The 21590-nt window shown below is 44.6% G+C and overlaps 2 protein-coding genes across 2 annotated transcripts; one reads left to right on the forward strand and one right to left on the reverse strand.

The window, feature by feature from the left end:
* The first annotated feature begins 1654 nt into the window (after positions 1–1654).
* LOC118564483 (olfactory receptor 13C2-like) lies at positions 1655–12262 on the forward strand. Its single transcript, XM_036142642.1, has 4 exons — positions 1655–1800; positions 3800–3984; positions 4064–4726; positions 11767–12262. Exons 1-4 carry the CDS (start codon positions 1770–1772, stop codon positions 11929–11931), a joined length of 1044 nt encoding a protein of 347 aa, XP_035998535.1. The 5' UTR covers positions 1655–1769; the 3' UTR covers positions 11932–12262.
* Positions 12263–13537: 1275 nt separating this feature from the next.
* LOC105921148 (olfactory receptor 13C7-like) lies at positions 13538–17346 on the reverse strand. The gene is made up of 2 exons (XM_012856846.2): positions 17311–17346; positions 13538–15626 (listed from the first exon to the last, which is right to left on the reverse strand). The coding sequence occupies exon 2, from the start codon at positions 15602–15604 to the stop codon at positions 14660–14662; it is 945 nt and encodes a 314-aa protein (XP_012712300.1). The 5' UTR covers positions 15605–15626; positions 17311–17346; the 3' UTR covers positions 13538–14659.
* Between the last annotated feature and the right edge of the window lie 4244 nt (positions 17347–21590).

The following is a 21590-nucleotide window of genomic DNA, read 5'->3' on the forward strand; positions in this document are numbered from 1 at the left end:
TTAAGGAGGTATTCCCTTTGATCAGTGGTCCTATTTTAGACATGATTAATCTATCCTAAATTGTTTGATTATTTTAGATGCAGTTTTCTGTTATTGTTTGGGATTTTTCTGTTTCATACCCTTCTCGTTTCCTTCCATAGTCACCTTCCCTGCTGCATGTATTTCTGCTGATTATGTCGCACCTCTTTGTTATCCACATAATTATTACCCTGCATATTTAAGTTTCTTGTTTCTGTTCAGTCTTCACTGGATCCTTAGTCAGCCTTTGTTAACCTTTGTTAATCTTATTTTCAAAAGCCCATCATATTTTAATGTTCATCCCTTTAAAGGGTTTACAGTCTTCCCCCCTTTGTAATAATGCTCTTAATGAGAAATCTGGAATGACTACTGATGACCACTGCCTCAATTTGGACTAATTTGTTGTGGCAGGGGATGGAGTTCCTCTTTGATGTTAGTTGATGCTCCTTCATCACCCCGATCCCTAACCCTAAGCTGCCACCCTTTGAAACTAAGGACTGTTCCTCTCTCCAACCAGGCCCATGTCACATTTTTCAGTCTTTTACTTGTTGCAGTCTTGGAGAACCTCTTGGGTATTATTGGCATGGTGTGAGCTGCACGCCAAACCTCATCCCCACATATGAGATGCGGGTCTGAGCGGTCTGGTCTCAGTCTGTCCATGATGTTACTGCACAGAAGACGCTCCCAAGGGACTGCTTCATCATCCAAGCCATCAGGACATTTGAGGTCTGAGTGTGTTGAAGGGCTCTTCTATGTGATGAAAAAAGTCCTCAACCAACTCATCAGCACCCTGTGCAGCAGCTCTCAAAGCCCTGCTGTTCATTCTGGTGGGAAACTTGTTTCTTCAGCGCGCCACGGAGGGCAGTGATGGGATTGTGACTGGTGCAGTTTGCTGTTGCTGCACCTCAGGGCCCTGAGCCAGTGCTGATTGTGTAGGACGGTGTTGTTAGGTTGCAGGGTAGCAGTCCAGGTCTGGATTGACCATCATCAACCTGGAGGCTCGTCTACAATCTGTGTTTAAAATACAAAGTAAGGATCAGGCCTTGGATTCAATAGACTTCAATTCAACTTCAAGCCTTTTTATGGCCTAACCCTGACCCTATCCCTAACTTTTATGGGTTTATACCGTACCCTAACCCCAACCCTAATTGACACCTTAGTGCTAAACCTGACCCCCCAGTCCAGAAAAAGTGATAACCAAGAAAACATCCTGACTTTATATCAAAGTCCTCACTTTGGTGGTAAAATACAAAGAGATGTTCTCACTAAGCACCAATTACAAGAACGCACACACACACACACACACACACACACACACACACAATTACAGAAAACTTTAATGAGGTGATCAAGGTTATTTGTTACCATGGCAACAGATAATTATGTTTCTTTGTTTTTCTCTGTTTTAATCCCTGAAGGAACTGAAAATGAGTCCCACTGGTTTTCTCCTGATTTTGTGTTCTTAATTTACCATTTTGAACAAATGACCTGAGGTAATTTGGCCTAATTAAAGTTTCTTATATCCAAAAAAAAAAAAAAAAGCTGGCAGCACCTTAAAAAAGCAGACTGTTGAACTCAGGTTTAGCTCAGGTGTTTCAGTAAAATCAGTTTATATTCAGACAGGAGTATGGTCGTTTATCAGGCATTTTGTAGAGTGCAGATTAGTACTTGTTGGAGTTGCTTTGAGCTTTAGATTCTTAATGTGAAGATAACGATTTTTAAGATATTTCAGGTGTTTATGGATCCATGAGATGGAGCTGCTGATGTCTGAAAGCCCCAGAGGTCTGTATCTTATTTTTATTATCTGTGACACTTTGAATACAAGCTGATGCAGACTCAGCTGCAGCTAGCTCATGTTTTTATAAACTTTATTTAACATCCTGATTAGAATGAGAATTATTAACATTTATTTTCTTGGTTACTGATTTATTAAGTTAACCAGATTTTAAGAAAGGAATATTTTGACTTAAAACCAGTAGACGTGTTTGGATACATGTTCTGAGCTAAAAGAGGGAATTATTGTCAGAAATCTAAACTGTTTAGTATGATTTCAGAAATTGATCAACCTGGAATAACAGAGTTGGGAGGATGTGATCGATGCATAAAACTGATTTATGCAAAAACTGACATAAACCTTATTTAAATACATCCATCTCTCAGTTTTAAAAGGTGGAAAGGGTTCAGGTCCAGCTAATCTTGGAAAAGAACAGCTGCAAATATAAAGACTTTAAAATAATTCTTCAAGGATTTTTAAGTTGTTTTCAAAGTTAGCAATGAGATTAGGAAAACACCAGTGATCCTAAAACATGTTTTTCTCTAAAAAAAAAACTGTTAAACTTGATGTTTCAGATCAGCCTGGAATACCAAACTGATCTGAAACAGATTCTAACGACTCATTTTGTCCCAAAATTTAGTTCTACAAAGTGTAAAAAAAATCTGGTGTATGAATAATTTCAGTCTTATTTAAATTAGAGTACAAGTACATAACAAAAAATGGGGATGGAAATTAAAAATCTCCACATCTGAAAGTTTCTTATTGAACTGATTGAGTAAAGATATTCCAATAAACTCTGCTTACATCTAAATCATTCTGCATTTCAACCGATAACTTCAGCGGTGTGATGAAAGTTTGTTTTCTAAAAAAACACATTTTTATTTAGTGAAAGGTTCTGTGTAAAATTGCTGAACTGCACTGATTTATGTTTGTTGATCTGCTCTGGATTATTTGTCATTGAAAGAAAGAAACAATATTTGCTTATGAACCCATTTGGTCTTTTCATTTTTTCAGAAGATATTAATTTGCCTTGTAAAATATTCTTCAATATTTTTTTAAGTTGTATGTAAAAAAGAAAAAATACAAACCCAAAATAAAACCATGATTTTATTACAAAAGCATAGAAATAATACATGATTTAAAAATCTATTAATGTATATTTATGTTACCAGTAAAACCTCCTGTCTGAATCTGATTTATGCTGCACTAATCTGGTTTTAAGTTTGTTAAAGGTGAATTTCATGCATTTTTCTGTGCATTTACGTCTCTATCATAAATACACAGGAAAAAAAAGTTTCCTCAGATGGGAACCTTTTTAACCAATCTGTCTGCATGATTTGACTGAATTTGACTTTGGAAAGTGCTTTTAGATTACATGTGTTGTGAATTTGTGCTATATAAATAAAATTAAATAGAATTGAATCTGCTGGTGAACCACAGCTGGGAAGTATGCTAACGAAGATTCAGAGCCGGTTTGCTTATTTTCCTAAAAAAGTATCTAGGATGCAAAATAAGATGAAAACTCGTCACTAAATTTTAACAGAATTATTGTGTCCGTCATCATGTTTAAAAGCTTTAGGGGCTTTGAAAAATATGCTGTGTAAACATTTAATTGCGATCCTAACGAGTGGGAGTGCAGAGTTAACCCTTGAGGTTCAGCTCAGGTCTAATTGGTCCAGTTTTCTTCTGTACAGCCTGCATTTCATATTTCTCACACATAAGACAAACTGTTCATTTGATTTCTCTGGATCATCTCTGATTTCTGAGCTGAAATCTTAAGTTAGTTTTTCCAACAAAAGTAAAAAACAAAACAACTGGACTTTTTCAGAAGTTTGAAGACGTTTTGGTTTTTCTAAAGTTGGAAACGTCAAACTTCCTAAAAAAAGTCCAGTTATTTTGATTTTTACTTTTTTTGAATAACCATGACCCGGATGACTGAGAACCTTCACCAGCTGTCTTTGTTGGATTTAATTATTTTTTATTTTCCTTCTTCTTCCTCCTCTCCAGATGCAAACCAGCTGTTTTTTAGCCCCAGATCCAGCACCATCAATGGCACCAGCGAGCATGCTGACGTCACCTTTTTCATCATTCAGGGCCTTGCTAACCTCACCGAAAACAAGATGATCTTTTTTACCATCCTGCTGCTGGTTTACATCATCATCCTGGGAGGAAACGGCCTGATCATCTTTGTGGTAAAAAAAGATTTCTCAGCTTCCTGTTCTCAGTCTGAAGAGCCCATCATCATTCCTGTCTCTGTGTCTCCTGCTGCAGACCCTGAATGACCCGAAGCTTTTCTCTCCCATGTATTTCTTCCTCCACAACCTGTCCTTCGTGGACGTATTGTTCACCACCAGCATCATGCCCAACATGCTGGCCGGCTTCCTGGTGGACCAGTTGACCATCTCCTACTCAGGCTGCTTCCTACAGATGTACTTCTTCATCGGGCTGTCTGTGACCGGCCGTGCCATCCTAACCGTCATGGCCTATGATCGTTACGTGGCCATCTGCAACCCTCTTCGCTACACCGCCATCATGACCCGGCCCGTCCAGGTGCTTCTCGTTGTAGGTGCCTGGGGATTCGGGGCTCTCTGCACTCTGCCGGCCATTACCATGGCCCTGCAGCAGCGTTATTGTGGCCCAAATGTGGTCCGGCACGGCTGGTGTGACCCATCTTCTGTTAGGCGTCTGGTGTGCGGTGACACGTCAGCGGATAACATTGTGTCACTTACCTCTGCTCTGGTGGCCCTGTTGACCACCGGAGTCCTCATCCTCACCTCCTATGTGCTCATTTCTGTGGCCATGTCCAGGATGGGTGTTGCTCAGAGGCTGAAGGCTTTGGGGACGTGTACCGCCCACCTGACTGTGGTGTCCTTCTCCTACAGCGCAGCCTCATTTATCTACATTTCCTACCGAGTGGGAAACGTTTCAGCAGAGGTATGAAGTTCAGACAGTATGTAGTATTGGGATCAATGGTGGAATAGTGGTTGCTGCTCTAGCCTCAGCAATGATGTCCTCAGTTTGAATCCAGAAACATGCATGTTGGGTTAAAAGCTCACATAATGTCAGGTGTGAGTGTGTGAATGCATGGTGTCTGGACTCCTGTCCATCACATTTACTGGAAACAAGTTTCTGAAATATCCCATCAAACCTCTGCCTGATCCGTTCTAGGAGACAATGTCCCGGTACCGGACAGTAGAACTCTGGTTCTTCCTTCTATGTGAAGCTCTGACACGTTATTCTGAGTGATAACACCATGATGGGCTGCTTTCTGACCCACACTGGGATCCTGGACCTGTGTTACACAGCAAGACTTCATTAACTGGTCTTCATACTCACAAAATCTCTTCAAAAGTTAAATTTAGTTCATAGAATTGTCTAAAATGCAATTTTATGAGTTGCATGTTCTCCTGCATATATAGAAACCCGTAACGCAGCGTAGTACTTAAAGGGTACAGACCAGGATGACTTAGTGCTGCTCCTTCGATGGGAGATGTGTAGTGAAAAATGCCTTATTAAACCAGAGGGAAACAGGCTCTCCCACAGTACAAATTTAACAAGTAGTTGTCAAGGCTTTTAACACTGCGAAGAAAAGGACTAAAATTAGTTGTGTTTGTGCCCTGTGATAGACTGGCGACCTGTCCAGGGAGACCCCGCCTATCGCCCATTGAATGCTGCAGATAGGCTCCAGCACCCCTCATGACCCCAGCAGGGATAAGCGTGTCGGAAAGTGGATGGATGGATAGTTGTGTTTGTTACTAACTAACTGATACTATTCACGATGACAAACATTTTAGAAAACTTGGGAGTGCTTACACTACAGAGGATTCATGTTTCACTATGATTTGGAATCTGACCTCCGGGTTCAAAGTGCTAACCATTACGTCGTGGAACGATTCACGCTGCTGTACTTAACATGTACAATTTGCTTTAACTTGTTTACACTTGTGAGTTGCACCATCTTGCGTAGACAAACTGAACATACCATGTTCACAGAAAATCTGCTAAACACATTTCCAATCCATCCGAGAGATCAGATTGTTCTGTCCTACAGTGGGGAGAGCAAGTATTTGATACACTGTTGATTTTCCAGGTTTTCCCACTTGCAAAGCTTGAAGAAGACTGTAATTTTTATCATAGGTACTCTTCAACTGTGAGTGATGGAATCTAAAACAAAAATGATTTTTAAATAATTAATTTCCATTTTATTGTGTGAAATAAGTATTTGATCATCTATCAACCAGTAAGAATTTTGGCTCTCACTGACATGTTAGTTCTTCTTTAAGAAGCCCTCCTGTTCTCCACTTATTACCTGTATTAACTGCACCTGTTTGAACTCGTTACCTGTATAAAAGACACCTCTCCACACACTCAATTAATCAGACTCCAGCATCTCCAAAATGCCCAAGACCAGAGAGCTGTGTAAGGACATCAGGGATAAAATTGTAGACCTGCACAAGGCTGGGATGGGCTACAGGACAATAGGCAAGCAGCTTGGTGAGAAGGCAACAACAGTTGGTGCAATTATTTGAAAATGGAAGAAATACAAAATAACGGAAAATCTCCCTCGGTCTGGGGCGCCATGCAAGATCTCACCTCGTGGAGCATCATTGATCTTGAGGAAGGTGAGGAATGAGCCCAGAAATACACGGCAGGACCTGGTCAATGACCTGAATAGAGCTGTGACCACAGTCTCAAAGAAAACAATCAGTAACACTCTACGCCGTCAAGGATTAAAATCCTGCAGTGCACGCAAGGTGCCCTTCCTCAAGCCAACGCATGTCAAAGCCCGTCTGATGTTTGCAAATGACCATCTGAATGATCCAGAGGAGGAATGGGAGAAGGTCATATGGTCTGATGAGACAAAAATAGAACTTTTTGGTTTAAATTCCACTCGTCATGTTTGGAGGAAGAGGAATGATGAGTACAACCCCAAGAACACCATCCTAACCGTGAAGCATGGCGGTGGAAACATCATTCTTTGGGGATGCTTTTCTGCAAAGGGGACAGGACAACTGCACCATATTGTGGGAAGGATGGATGGGTCTATGTATCGTGAAATTTTGGCCAACAACCTCCTTCCCTCAGTAAGAGCACTGAAGATGGGTCGTGGCTGGGTCTTCCAGCATGATAACTGCCCAAAACACATAGTCAGGGCAACTAAAGAGTGGCTCCGTAGGAAAAATCTTAAGGTCCTGGAGTGGCCTAGCCAGTCTCCAGACCTGAATCCAATAGAAAATTTTTGGAGGGAGCTTAAAGTCGGTGTGGCCCAGCGACAGCCCCGAAACCTGAAGGCTCTGGAGGAGATCTGTATGGAGGAGTGGGCCAAAATCCCTGCTGCAGTGTGTGCAAACCTGGTCAAGAACTACAGGAAACGTCTAATTTCTGTAATTGCAAACAAAGGTTTCTGTACCAAATATTAAGTTTCATTTTTCTGGTGTATCAAATACTTATTTCACACAATAACATGGAAATTAATTATTTAAAAATCATGCATTGTATTTTTCTGGATTTTTGTTTTAGATTCCATCACTCACAGTTGAAGAGTACCTATGATTAAAAAATACAGTCTTCTTTAAGCTATGCAAGTGGGAAAACCTGGAAAATCAACAGTGTATCAAATACTTGTTCTCCCCACTGTATCTATTAAATGATCTGTTGAAATACTGCCTACCAATGCAGTAAGAAGCAGGTTCTGTCAGGAGTGGGACTTGAACCCACACCTCCAGGGAAGACTGTGACCTGAACACAGTGCCTTAGACCTCTCAGCTCACCTCCAACACTATGCAGCGCTAAAGGTTTCTCAGGCATTTTCCTTCTTCTAATTACAACACAAATGAATGAGTAGTTGTCGCACCTGTTCACTTATGTGCGGTGATAATAACTAACATTAGTTATGTATGCTTCCAATGGGCTCACCACCTGTCAGGGGGGCCAAAGGGGTCGGGTGCATTGTACAATGGGTGGCAGTCGAGGGCGGGGACCTTGGCGTTCCCATCCTCGGCTGCAGAAACTGGCTCTTGGGACGTGGAATGTCACCTCTCTGGTGGGGAAGGACCCTGAGCTAGTGCGCGAGGTATAGAGGTTCCGACTAGAGATAGTCGGGCTCACCTCGACGCACCGCTCTGGCTCTGGAACCAGTCTCCTTGAGAGGGGCTGGACATTCTTCCACTCTGGAGTTGCCCCTAGTGAAAGGCGCCGAGCTGGGGTGGGCATACTTGTTGACCCTCATCTCGGTGCCTGTACGTTGGGGTTCTCCCCGGTGAACGAGAGGGTGGCCCCCCTCCCCATACGTGTGGGGGGACGGGTTCTGACTGTTGTTTGCGCTTATGTGCCAAACAGCAGTTCAGACCCACCCTTTTTGGAGTCCTTGGAGGGGGTACTGAAGAGTGCCCCTCCTGGGGACTCGTTCTTCTGGGGAACTTCAACGGTCACGTGGGCAATGACAGTGGGACCTGGAGGGGCGTGGTTGGGAGGCACGGCTCACCTGATCTGAACTCGAGTGGTGTTCTGTTGTTGGACTTTTGTGCTCGTCATGGATTGTCCATCACGAACACCATGTTCAAGCATAAGGGTGTCCACATGTGCTCTTGGCACCAGGACACCCTAGGCCGCAGTTCAATGATCAACTTTGTTGTTGTTTCATCTGACCTGCGGCCGTATGTCTTGGACACTCGGGTGAAGAGAGGGGCGGAGCTCTCCACCGACCACTACCTGGTGGTGAGTTGGCTCCGATGGCGGGGGAGGAAGCCCGTCAGACCTGGCAGGCCCAAATGTATTGTGAGGGGCTGCTGGGAACATCTGGCAGAGTCCCCCGTTAGACGGAGCTTTAACTCCCACCTCCGGGAGAAGTTTGAACACGTCCCGAGGGAGGCGGGGGACATTGAGTCTGAATTGACCATGTTCTGCGCCTCTATTGTTGAGGCGGCTAGTCGGAGCTGTGGCCGCATGCTGTCGGTGCATGTCGCGGCAGCAACCCTCGAACCCGCTGGTGGACACCAGCGGGTTCGAGGGAAGCCGTCAAGCTGAAGAAGGAGTCCTATCAGGCTTTATTGGCCTGTGGGACTCCGGAAGCAGCTGATGTGTACCGGCAGTCAAAGCGGCAGGCGGCTCGGCTGGTCGCCGAGGCAAAAACTCGGGCGTGGGAAAAGTTTGGAGAGGCCATGGAGAAGACTTCGGTATGGCTTTGAACTGATTCTAGTCCACTACCCAGCATCTCAGGAGGGGGAAGCAGTGCAGCACCAACACTGTTTATAGTGGGGGTGGTGTGCTGCTGACCTCGACTCGGGACGTCGTGTTTCGGTGGGCAGAATACTTCGAAGACCTCCTTAATCCCACTAACACGTCATCGCGGAAGCAGAGCCTGAGGACTCTGGGTCGGGTTCTCCCATCTCTGGTGCTGAGGTTGCCGAGGTTGTTAAAAAGCTCCTCGGTGGCAAGGCCCCGGGGGTGGATGAGATTCTGAGTACTTTAAGGCTCTGGATGTTGTGGGGCTGTGTTGGTTAACCCGGCTCTGCAGCATTGCGTGGACATCGGGGGCAGTTCCCCTGGATTGGCAGGCTGGGGTGGTGGTCTCCCTATTTAAAAAGGGGGACCGGAGGGTGTGTTCCAACTACAGAGGAATCACATTCTTAAGCCTCCCTGGTAAGGTCTATTCAGGGGTTCTGGAAAGGAGGGTCCGTCGGATAGTCGAATCTCGGATTCAGGAAGAGCAGTGTGGTTTTCGTCCTGGCCGTGGAACACTGGACCAGCTCTATACCCTCAGCAGGATTCTGGAGGGGGCATGGGAGTTTGCCCAACCAGTCTACATGTGCTTTGTGGATCTGGAGAAGGCATTTGACCGTGTCCCCCGAGGGATCCTGTGGGGGGTACTCCGGGAGTATGGAGTACCGGACCCTTTAATAAGGGCTGTCAGGTCTCTGTACGACCGGTGTCAGAGTCTGGTCCGCATTGCTGGCTGTAAGTCGGACTCGTTTCCGGTGAAAGTTGGACTCCGCCAAGGCTGCCCTTTGTCCCCGATTCTGTTCATAACTTTTATGGACAGAATTACTAGGCGCAGCCAAGGTGTTGCGGGGATCCGTTTTGGTGGCCTTAGGATTGCGTCTCTGCTATTCGCGGATGACGTGGTCCTATTGGCTTCATCAGGGCGTGATCTACAGCTCTCACTGGAGCGGTTCGCAGCAGAGTGGGAAGCGGCCGGGATGAAAATCAGTGCCTCCAAATCCGAGACCATGGTCTTGAACCGGAAAAGGGTAGAGTGCCTTCTCCAGGTTGGGGAGGATGTGCTGCCCCTAGTGGAGGAGTTCAAGTATCTTGGGGTCTTGTTCATGAATGAGGGGAAGATGGAGCGGGAGATCGACAGGCGGATTGGTGCAGCGTCTGCTGTGAAGCGGGCGCTGTACCGATCCGTTGTGGTGAAGAGAGAGCTGAGCCAAAAGGCCAAGCTCTCAATTTACCGGTCGATCTACGTTCCTACCCTCATCTATGGTCATGAGCTTTGAGTCGTGACTGAAAGAACGAGATCCCAGGACACGCTGGAGGGACTATGTCTCTCTGCTGGCCTGGGAACGCCTTGGGATTCCTCCTGAGGAGCTGGCCCAAGTGGCTGGGGAGAGGGACGTCTGGGCCTCCCTACTGAAGCTGCTATCCCTGCGACCCGACCCCGGATAAGCGGAAGATGATGGATGGATGGATATGTATGTTTCTCACTAACCAATATAATTCACTGGATTCAAAGTCCAAAGAGCTTCCCATTAAACCATGGAACCCTTCTCTCTACTATTTATAATCATATGAGTTTTTTGACAGTCATGACACATTTAAACTTTTGAATTGCACCTTGGCATTACATCCCAAATTGTGTAGATGTATAAAAAGTTCAATATGTCACCTTCACAGAAAATCTCTTAAACACTGGCAAGTAGATTTCAATCCATTCCAGCTTGGCAAGTTCTTCTGGCAGCCTAGAATAGGTATGAAGCTTTTGGTAACTCAAGGTTAAGTAGAATTTTGTCTCTGAGTACCCTATAAGCCCTACCTGGATCTGTTAGGGTTGAAGGGATTTTATGAATTTGTCATAGAGAGCTGATTTTTACTAATCTTGTGTGGTGGCTTGAGCTGAATGGATTCTGTGACTTTGGTCTCTCTAGATCTCTAGATCTAGATCTTCACTGTAGATGTGAGGGTCTCCTCTCAACACCTGAGAAACTGATTCACTGACCAATGAACTCAAGGAAAACTATGAATAACTGTTGATGTTCAAACAGCTGCAAAATAAATGTACTCAGCGACTCATGTTGCTTTCTTTATCAGCGAGATGCTGCTGAATAACAACTAAAGGTCTGTAAGGTTAAATCATTACAAAATGGATGGAAATGACTAAAACCAAAAAATAATCAGAATGACTATGAGAATGAAAGCTGACTGTAACTTAATTATCTACTTGAAAAACAAGTAAGAAAAATCTCCAACAGCCTTTAAAAGAGAAGCGAACGTTCCTTTTGCTTATTGTCACTGCAGTGAAATTTCTTTTTGGCCACTCCAGCTAAGAGTACACATAAGAAAGACAAACAAGTAAACATTGAACAAGGGTTACAGTTTTTTTCTCATATCATTTTTGAGAAACAAAAAATAAAAAGATGATGATTAATTTAAAGGTTTGTATGAACTAGTTGTCCTTTGTGATCCACAGACCATAAGGGTAATAAGGTTTTTATTGAACAATGATGATCTGAGGCTTCGTTCACGGGAATGTGTATTTAGATATTCTGAGATGATAGTGTGCAGTAGGTAGTAACATTCAGGTGAATGTAATGCATGACAGAAAACAAGTCAAAGCGTGTCTGATTCCAACATGGAGCCGCTTTATGGGTCTTTCGAAGCTTCTGTTTAGGAACCTGATGCATCACCATCAGTTTAAGACGACTGCAGAGCGTCAGTCCTCCCTGTTCACTGAAGCATTTATTCTCCTTCTGCAGGTACGCATCATTGTGTCCGTGCTGTACTCCGCTCTGACGCCCTTCCTCAATCCCATCATCTACAGTCTGAGGAACAAGGAGCTGCGAGACGCCATCAGGAGGATCGGGACGAGGTTCCGACCGGCGGTCATGTCTGCACCAAAGAACATCCAGACTGTGACCTGACAGGGTATTAATCCCCCCACCACCACCACCACCTTAGAGGAAAGCCTGATGTGTTAGGATCATTTAGTGTCTTCGATGGGGTCACCCAATCAGCTCAAACTGTGCTTCTGCTTCACACACCTCCCAGAACATCTCACACACTCCTCAACCATCTAGGCTGCACGGTTCCTGCCTCCATCTCCTCACTGCTGCTGCTGCTCATTAGCGCCTCCAACATCCACAGACGTCACAACCTCCTTCCTTCACAGGCTGGAAGACATGATGAGGGCCTGAGATGTTCATCGCTCCATGACCTGTTGAGCAACCTGGAGCAGGATCACTGAGCTCAGAACCTAGACACCAAACCTAGACGTTTCTCTGTTCCTTAATAAAGATTTATGTATAAACATTCAGTCTGAGTAAACATATATTTCTTTCGGTTTTCCTCAGACATCAACCCTCAGTTATGTCACAGACAGAGTGGCTGCATTCTGGTTGCAGTTGGAAAAGCAAACAATGATCTCAGTGACCAGGCTGACCTGCATTAGCTATGCAAGTCAGGAACAATGTGTTTCTATTTTATACAGTTAAACACTACAGAGACGTAATCGTGTTCAGCTCTTTATGTTCATCCTTGGTTTATTGAGACGTTTACTCTGCTTAAACCTAACAGGTTCCTTACCAGTGTCATGGTTGAGTTCTGGTTTGACTTTATTTTTCTGTTATTTTCATTTTTCATCTCATGTGGGTTTGGTTTGACTTTATTTATTGTTAGTTTTCATTGTCATCAGTTATTTTCTGTCATCTTCACTTCACCTCCTCTGCAGTTAGTCACACCTGCCAGCCACTAATTAGCCAGACTCACTTCACCTGCCAGCCTCCCTACTTAAGCCTCACTCTGCTGTCACTCCTTTGCCGGTCCGTCATCATTCCACACCTCTCCATGCCAGTCCCCGTTTTTGCCTCGGTAAGATTTGTTTTTTTGTTTAAGTTATGCTAACCTGACTAGCCGCCCTGGAGAAGCTCAGCTCTGTGTCCTGGTGTCTCCAACGAACTGCTAACCTGTTGTGGCTACGGGGCTGCTAGCCGAGCAGTAATGAGCATTCCCGGCTGCCTGGAAGATCGTGACTCTTTTTCACTCCGGGCCGTCAGCTCCTGCCATCATCTTCACTCCGGTTCTGTGCTACCTGCTCCTCTGGCCTCATCAAACCTCCATCCATCAACCTTGCAATAAAGACTCTTAATTTTAGTCCCGTGTGTGTGGTTCTGAGTTCATCCGTAGACAAATCGTGACAACCAGCAGTAGAAAATTGGGAGAAAGTACTAAATAACTTCCAGGAAAGTTTCAGGAAAATGTCTGATAAGTTTAAGGAAGTACAGCCTGTATTGTCACGAGCCAACATTTTTTTTCCTATTTGCGAGCTGGCCATTTAAGCTTCTGAGGACAAATCCACTCCAGCATCTCTAAAACTAGACAGGCACCCACTGTTACACCATAAATCTCAATACTACATACTGTCTGAACTTCATACCTCTGCTGAAGGCATTTTTAAAGATTTATTTCAACAATGGAACTGGTAAGATAAACTTTATTGATCTCAGAGTGGAGAAATTCACATGTCACATTTTATAATCACGCTCTTAAAATCAGTGAAGGTGCCGAAAGGAGGATAAGGTGCATCAGGTAATGTATATACAGTGCGCCCACATATATACAGCAGATTGGGAAAAAAAAGAAATAAGAGATCTAAGGTGACTTTTATACATGTGGAATTGACATACATTAAAGTGGTACCAGGTAAAAAACAACAGTGAGGTAGTGAGATAACTCTTATAGCTGAAGTCACTTATTTTACAGGATTATTGAACAGGTTATTGCACAGTGTGTTAAATAGTAATTGCACAAGTTATTACAGTTATAGTGCAGCATTGTAAAGTCTGATGGCAGCAGGGATGAATGACCTGCGGTAGCGCTCCTTTTTACAAACAGGGTGGTGAGAATCAGGAAATCTCTGGCGGTCTGAGCAAGAACCTCTGAGAAGGGAGGAGACGGGTTAGTGAAAGAGTCAATGACGACAGAAAGGCTCACATGAAAAGCATCTAACCTTATCAGAATCCAAACCGGTAGCGTGATCCTGTCGGTCAGTTCCTCAGTCCTCCACAGGAGAGTCCTGCAGAACAACTGGCAGTGCAGGATTTAACGGGACGTATCATGCTTTGTAATGTCTTCATTTTTACACTGAAATCATTCAGTTGTCTATATAAAGTGGAAATGCAAAGCTTTGGTCTGAATTTCACGTTAATTTACCCCCACAGCCCCTCGTTCTCCCCTTTCTGAGCTGCGTCTGAGAGCAACTCATTTGGGTGCCGTCTCTTTAAGTCACCATGTCCCCCTCCAGGTCGCAGAGCGGTCCCCCACCGCGAGGACAAGATTCATTGGAATTCATGTTGCAACGACGAATAAAGACGATTATCATAATGTAATATTATCCTGTAATACTTATTATGAGGACATTTCTCTTCTTGATTAATCGCTATTTAAAAAACTAAAGTCTCCAAATGTGTGAATAAACTGCAGGTCTGGATGCTGTCACATCAGGTTAAACTCTAAGGAAATGCATGAACATGCTTTGCTATTATTATTTAGGGATTAAAAGTGAATCTTAGCAGTCCAATTGTGATTATTAACAGAGATGTTTCAGAGTCTGGACCATTCAGAGGTTATTTACATGCAATAGTTCTTATTCTATCATTTCCCATCTGCCACCGTATTCTTGGTAAACATGATGAAAATCTTCTGGCGGACAGCTTTGATCTGCAGTCCGTAGATGATGGCGTTCATAGCGGGAGGAACCACATGGAACAAGATAGAGGCCCACTTCCTCTGATCCGATAAGTCGGGAAAACGGTGAAGAAGTACGATGGCGCCTCCTGATGCAAACATGATGATGTAGAGGATGAGGTGAGTGGCACAGGTCTGCAGGGCCCGGCTGTTCTTACTCCGGCTCCTGTTGGTGAGACACACCATGGCGATCCTCAGGTAGGTGAGTACGATGCTGCCGAGCGAGGAGCCCAACAGAACCACCGTGTACGCGAGGCCGTAGATGTTGTTGATGACGACGTCCTCACAGGACAGTTTGAACAGCGAGGCGTTGTCACAGAACGGGTTGAATATGACCGCCCTGCACTGGGACAGCCGCACGCTGAGGCCCACGAGGACCACCACCATCACCACGGCCACGGCCCAGGCCGACACCGACAGCTTCACCACCGTCCTGTTGGTCATGATGGTCGGGTAGCGCAGCGGGTTGCAGATGGCCACGTAGCGGTCGAAGGCCATGATCATGAGCACGGTGTGGGCAGCACTGGCGTGGACGTGAGCGCAGAACGCCTGCAGGGCGCAGCTGCTGTAATGGATGTACCTGCGTGAGGTCGGCGTGAAGACGTCGCTCAGCAGGCGAGGGACGATGGCCGTGGCTCCCAGCGCGTCGTTGGCGCCCATGTTGCAGAACAGCAGGAACATAGGCTGATGGAGGCTCCTCTCCAGGGTGATCATGGTCATCAGGCCAATGTTTGACAGCATCACGAAGACGTAGATGAGGAGGAGGAGGACGAAGGCTGGGATAGAGGACTGGGGGGTGACCTTTAACCCCTCCAGGAGCAGCATGCTTGGACCTAAAGTGTTGTTTTCCATAAAGCATGAGGTTTGATAACGCCTGGAGAATAAAAACACCAATTATTAAAATCAGTATTATGTTTCAGCTCAAACTCCACAGTCACATCTGTAGGAAAGGAGGCGACATGAAACTTAGCAGACCTATGAATCCATTAAGCTTTTGTCCTTAATGCTGCTCCTCCTCTGCCTTGCTGGTTAGGGTTAGGGTTAGATCAGTTAGTTACTTTGCATTTTGGACTCTAGCAAACCCAGGTTGTTGGTTTCACCAGATAAGTCAGGCTGCCACCATCTGTTTAGACGGCACATTGAGGACCAGGTCCATATCTGCCGCACCTGTGCACCACGGCTCAGCTCACACACCTGCCACAGAGACTGCAGCAATGACCCAATAAAACCTTTAGTCCTTTTAACGCAACACTCTGAACGACTGACCATGCTGACGAGCATCCTCTCACCACAGCACACAGGTTGCTTGAACGTCAAGATGAAGCCAACGGCTTGTCCTGATGTCACATTACCTTTTCTGGTAATTACCCGAGGGGCACTGATAGAAATTTTAATTTCCAGCTCCTCAGTTCATCTTTAAAAGCGGAGAAAATTAGCAAGAGGGTGGAGTCACAGATAGTGTTGCCTCTGAAGCTGCAGAACGCAGTTCGTTCCTCACCTTTGAGCCCAAAATCCCTGTTTAGAACAGGTGCACATCAACAGAGACACAAATAGGTCAAGAACGAGAAAATCCTCTAATTTCCCCACATTTAGACCTGCATGCAACACATTTAAAAACACACCAGCAAGATGTAGACAGGGCAGCTTCAGTGTTTCTCCAGGTCTGTTGATGTTAAAGCAGACTCAGTAGGGACCCAAACATTAATCTGTGCTGTGCGAAGAGACTTAGGCATTGTTAAATCAGTTTGGTAGGGAGAACAGATCAGATGACAACATCCGTAAAACTTTTAACAACCATCTGCTAAAAAACACTTAAACAGTAACACAGATTTTATCTCATTCTAGAGTTAAACCAGACGATGAGCCAGGGTGTTGCATCACACCGAAGGCAGATCAAGCTCTCATAGCGAGAGTCAATCGATGTAAAGCAACAGGAAACACGAGCATCTGTTAAACGATCTTTAAAATGCAGCTTCTTTTCCTGAAAGATGTCCAGTTACTCCCCTCAGATCCAGACCGGGTTGTGGAAACACATAAGAAATGAATATGAAAAATCTTTCTCTTTTCCTTTACTAAACATTTGTACTAAGATGTATTCAATAAGAGCAAAGTGGAATTGAAGTCAGCTTTTTTGTATATGTGAGAGGCTTAGCAATTAAAACTGTGTTCAGATTCTGATGTTTTCTTTTAATATTAGTTTTTACATTTGAATTATTAGTAAATGTTGAGGATGATTAAAAATATGAGCAACAGAAGAAGCTGCAGATCACAAAGTGCAGAAAAAAGAACAAATCTGGAAAAGCAGCAGATCCCTTTTGAAAGTGGAGATGTTTTCAGTGCATTCAGAAGCAATAATCTTGTTTGTGATGCTTTCAATAGAGCAGATCTGACTCCGTAAAGCTGAAAAAAATCCAACTACAATAACAATGATGACACAATGATTTAATTAGAATATAACCGGGAAGGAGAACACCACCAAGAACAGCGAAGGACTTCATGTCAATGACAATAAAAGCCTGAATGATCAGAGAACAGTGATGATTGTGTCTCATACTCACTTCTGCTGACAGAAACCTCCTCCTCTGACTCCACAGCTCAGCCTGCAGGTTTTATTACATGACTGATGACCTTCTGATACTCCAGAGGTGTGTCATGACTGAACACCAACCAGTTGGTGCTGTTTGTAGAGCCAGACACCAGAAGGTTTCCAAGGAAAGACAGAATTGATGATGTCTGTTGCAGCAAAATCCCATATTGTCCCAAAATCTGTAACAGTTGATGGAAAATTGGCTGCAAGACGATGCATGTCCCATCATTTTAGGGTAATATTTAGGAATACACTTCAGCTACATTAAATTATATCAATGTTCATAAATCAATCAATCTCATGGCTTTCATCTGAAGGATAAATATTTTGTTTTCAAATTAAAGAACCAGATCTCAGTTTATTCCTCCTAGTGTTGAATCAAGCAAAGATTGTAAAAGTGAATTTATTAAAAGTTCATCAACAATACAAGAAGGATAATTATTTAATAGGCTATTGTCATTCAACATTATAAACAGTGAATACCAGAGATTGGAAACACTAATTGGCATTAAGATCTCCACCAGGCTGCAGGATGATTAAACCATAGAGGTAAAGGTCTGATCGCCCCGCTGGGCACCTCTGTTCACTTGTTTTAAAAAACAGGAACAAATATAAGACACCAACACTAAAATAAAACAAATTCTTGCCTGAGGTCGCCAACAGGGGGCAGTGTAGGGAGAGGATGACAGTCTGAACACAGCAGGAAAATGGCTTCCATTGTTAACATGGCGGAGAATACTACACGTTTTTTTTTTTGTGAACAGACCAGGATAATGTTAATACTGTTGTGTGAACACATGGAGAGGTGCACCAACACAACAATGGGGAAATGAGCTGACTGAGCAGCCAAGCACCTGGGTGAGCCGGATTATTCAGCAGAGATGCTCAGTATGCTGCTCCTGACCGTTGTAGTGAAATTAACCTCCATGATGACATCCAAAGATCTCTCTGAGGCTTCCAGGATGACGATAATGAGTCTGGTGAGGGATTTAAAGAGGTGTCAAAAGAATCTGAAATCAGCTGATCCACTGTATGGAAAATAGTCCAACATGTCCAAGTCTGGTGTTCACCTTGACAGCAGATTGCAAGACGCTAAAAGCTGTCTGTGAACTCTTAAAATATGTCATTGTGAGAGCTAAATCAGGATTATGTTACTGTTGTCATGAAAGTGGATGTCTGCACCCCCAAAATTATACCAACATCTGTCTTTCATGGGATCTGAGTAAGAGGGAACCTTTAATCTCTAAGAAAAGCATGAAAGTCAGGCTGAAAGTTTGCCAGGGAGATGAAGATTAGGACTTCTTCTGGCATAATGTCCTCTGAGTCTAAAACTTAACTATTTGAACAGAGGAAATCTTTTGAATAAACTGGATGTTGCAGAAAATAACCTTATTTACAACGTGTGAGGTAGGGAGGTGGAAGTGTCATGGTTTGGGGATGTTTTGCTGCAGCAGGACCTGGCCAGCTCACCATCATAGAGTTCTGCGTGATTTCAGACGGAGCTGGAGGAAAATGTGAGACCATCTAAAAAAACATTAACGCTGAGGCAGAACTGGACTCTGAGTCATGGTGAGGACCCAAAACATACAATCCTCCGGGTACTGCCTGAGAAATAAGAAATCAAAACTTATGGGTCGAGTTAGAGTCCAGATTCTGATCTCATTGAGGTGCTGTGAGATGACTTAAAACACGATGAACACCCAAGACACCCCCAACCATCTCACAGCTGGAAGTGAGGAGTGGAGCAAACGCTCCCCAAACCGACGTCAGAGACGGTGGATGAAGGCAAGAAGCCAACGTTCGTAGACTAGTTAACAGGGAATTTGGTGTCCTAACTTTTTCCTCAGAAAGAAAATGCATTTTTGATGAGAACCTTTGATTAATTGTATCATCTCCATCTTAGCAAGATGATGACTTAGACATCAGCGAAAACAACGTTTGTTAAGGTGTGTCAATGGATCAAGCAACTCCACAGTGGCCAGAGGAGGGGTAGCATTTCTTCACCTGGCCAGGTTTTTGCCCAAATCTTTATTTATCACTGTCCCAGTCCTGCTGCCCACAGTGCCTGAAGTCATCCACAACCCCCACACTGCTAAAACAGACCACCATCTGCAGCCTTGATGACTACCTGCCAGTTTGTCTGACACCTTTCATAATGAAGTTTTTTCAAGAATCTGATCCAACTTCTCATCACTTCTGGCCTCCCACTCAGCCTTAACCCACTCCAATTTGCATACAGAACAAACAGCAGATCTTCTGTCTCTGTCTCTCTCTGAGGTCGGTCGTGTCTTTTCTCTCCTCTGCAGCTTTCACCCCCCCCCCCTGCTTCTGCTGCTATGTCTTGTCTTTCTGAGCACTTTATTCATATCAACTGAACTCTGAAAACCATGGATCTGGTAAGCTGGTCTCTCAATGCTATTGATCAAATTTTTTCGACGGGTAGGCAACGGAAGGGGGACCCGTCCGGTCCTGATTTGACTTATTTTGTGGGATACACCCTAAATTCTTGGATGGAAAACGGTGTGTCTTTCGACTTTGTCATTCCTGGACGTTTGAAACTTTTACATTTGGATTCAGGATACTTGAATTTCTACTTATTGGTTTTTGTGGATTTTTGAAGTATCAGCAAATACAGCGGATGTCGGTAGCCATTTGGCTTTGATCAGGCTGCCAGCTGCATGACGCACTCACTAAGGCGGTGAACGGACAGTTCTGGAAGGTGGAGGAGCAGAGCTGAAAGCTGGATGTGCTGGAACGCAGACTGGCTTCAGTGGTTGAACTCAAAGGGGAGATGGGATAAAATCTGGAAGTGAAGCACAGAAAAGCCCAACAATTTGGAATATTGGATTTACCATTTGGAGCCAGCAAAAGACTTAAAGCTGATAGGAAAGTCAGAGCAGCTTGTTCATAACAAATAACATATTGGTATGCCCTCCCTATCTCTACTCCTGGATTGTTATGGTGGAGAATGCTCAGAACCCCCCCCCCCACCCCCGCTCCCTCCTCCCCCGCTGACACCTAAGGATGCTTCTCTGAACTGTGGGCCGGCTGATAACATCAAGGACAATGGCCTCTGGAGAGTGTTCACGGAGATATAAACACTTTCACCCAAACAGACACACATACCTGATGCTCATAAAACGGATGAATTTACACGCGACGGGTCTCAAATGTTTACCTTCTGCATATATGTTGTCTTGTGTTATTTGTGCTTTTCGTGCTATGAGGGGTTTTTTTGTGTCGGTTGTTTGACTCTTTATTGGTGAGAGCATAAATTGGCAAGCATCTGTCTCTTTTTTTCTCCCCCCCCCCTTTCCCCCATGTTGTTGTTCTTCCTTCGACAGATTTCAAGGGCAGCGCCTTGTGGACTCCGTGTAGGCGGGGTCTGGGGCTGTTTGGAGGAATGCGCCTAACGGCTGCGCTGATAGCAGCGGCCGACCGGCTGCGTTCCTTGGCAACGCAAGGCCTCAGTCAATCGTTCCCCCAAATGTTTGTTTGTTTAAGTGTATGTGAAGGACGGTTGTACGGGAACTGATGCAATGCAAATTGTAATTGACAATAAAATTGATTGATTGATTGATTGATTGATTGATTGAAACAGATCACCTGAAGATGCCACCATATCCCACCTGGAACACCAGGGAGGCTAAGCACTGTTGCTCTGTGTTGATTTCAGCGCCCCATACTGTACACTCTGTACAGATATGGCTGTGTAAGCAACAACCCTGATAATGCTGTCATCCAGTTTGCTAACAGGACCACCATGGTTGGGCTCATCTCTGGTGGTGATGAGGCAGCAAACAAGCATAAGGTCACCAGACTGGTGGGTTGATGTGATAATAACAACCTCCAAGACCATCAGGAGGAGGAAGCTCAGCCTGCAGCCTATAACCATCAGTGGGACATGTGTGGAGAGGGGGGGGAGGTGAGCTTTAAGTTCCTGGAAGTGCACATGGTTGCAGACACCATGGCAATTGTGATAAATGCCCAGTAACGGCTCCACTGGATGCTCAACCTGAGTTGGGAGCTGCTGACTGTCTTTTCTCCATTGAGAGAGTGCAGACTTACTGTATTTCTGCCTGGTTCACCAGAAGGAAGTACAGAGGGTCATCAACACCGCCCAGAAAATCATGCACCACCTCTCAGAACTCGCTTGCTCAGGGGTAAATGCAGGATGGATGGTGCACACCGAAGACATCAGGCGTTTTAGCACACCAGTACCCTCAGCAACAGTTTTTATTATAACTCTGA

Source organism: Fundulus heteroclitus, chromosome 11 (assembly GCF_011125445.2).
Source record: "Fundulus heteroclitus isolate FHET01 chromosome 11, MU-UCD_Fhet_4.1, whole genome shotgun sequence".
NCBI classification, from domain to species: Eukaryota; Metazoa; Chordata; class Actinopteri; order Cyprinodontiformes; family Fundulidae; genus Fundulus; species Fundulus heteroclitus.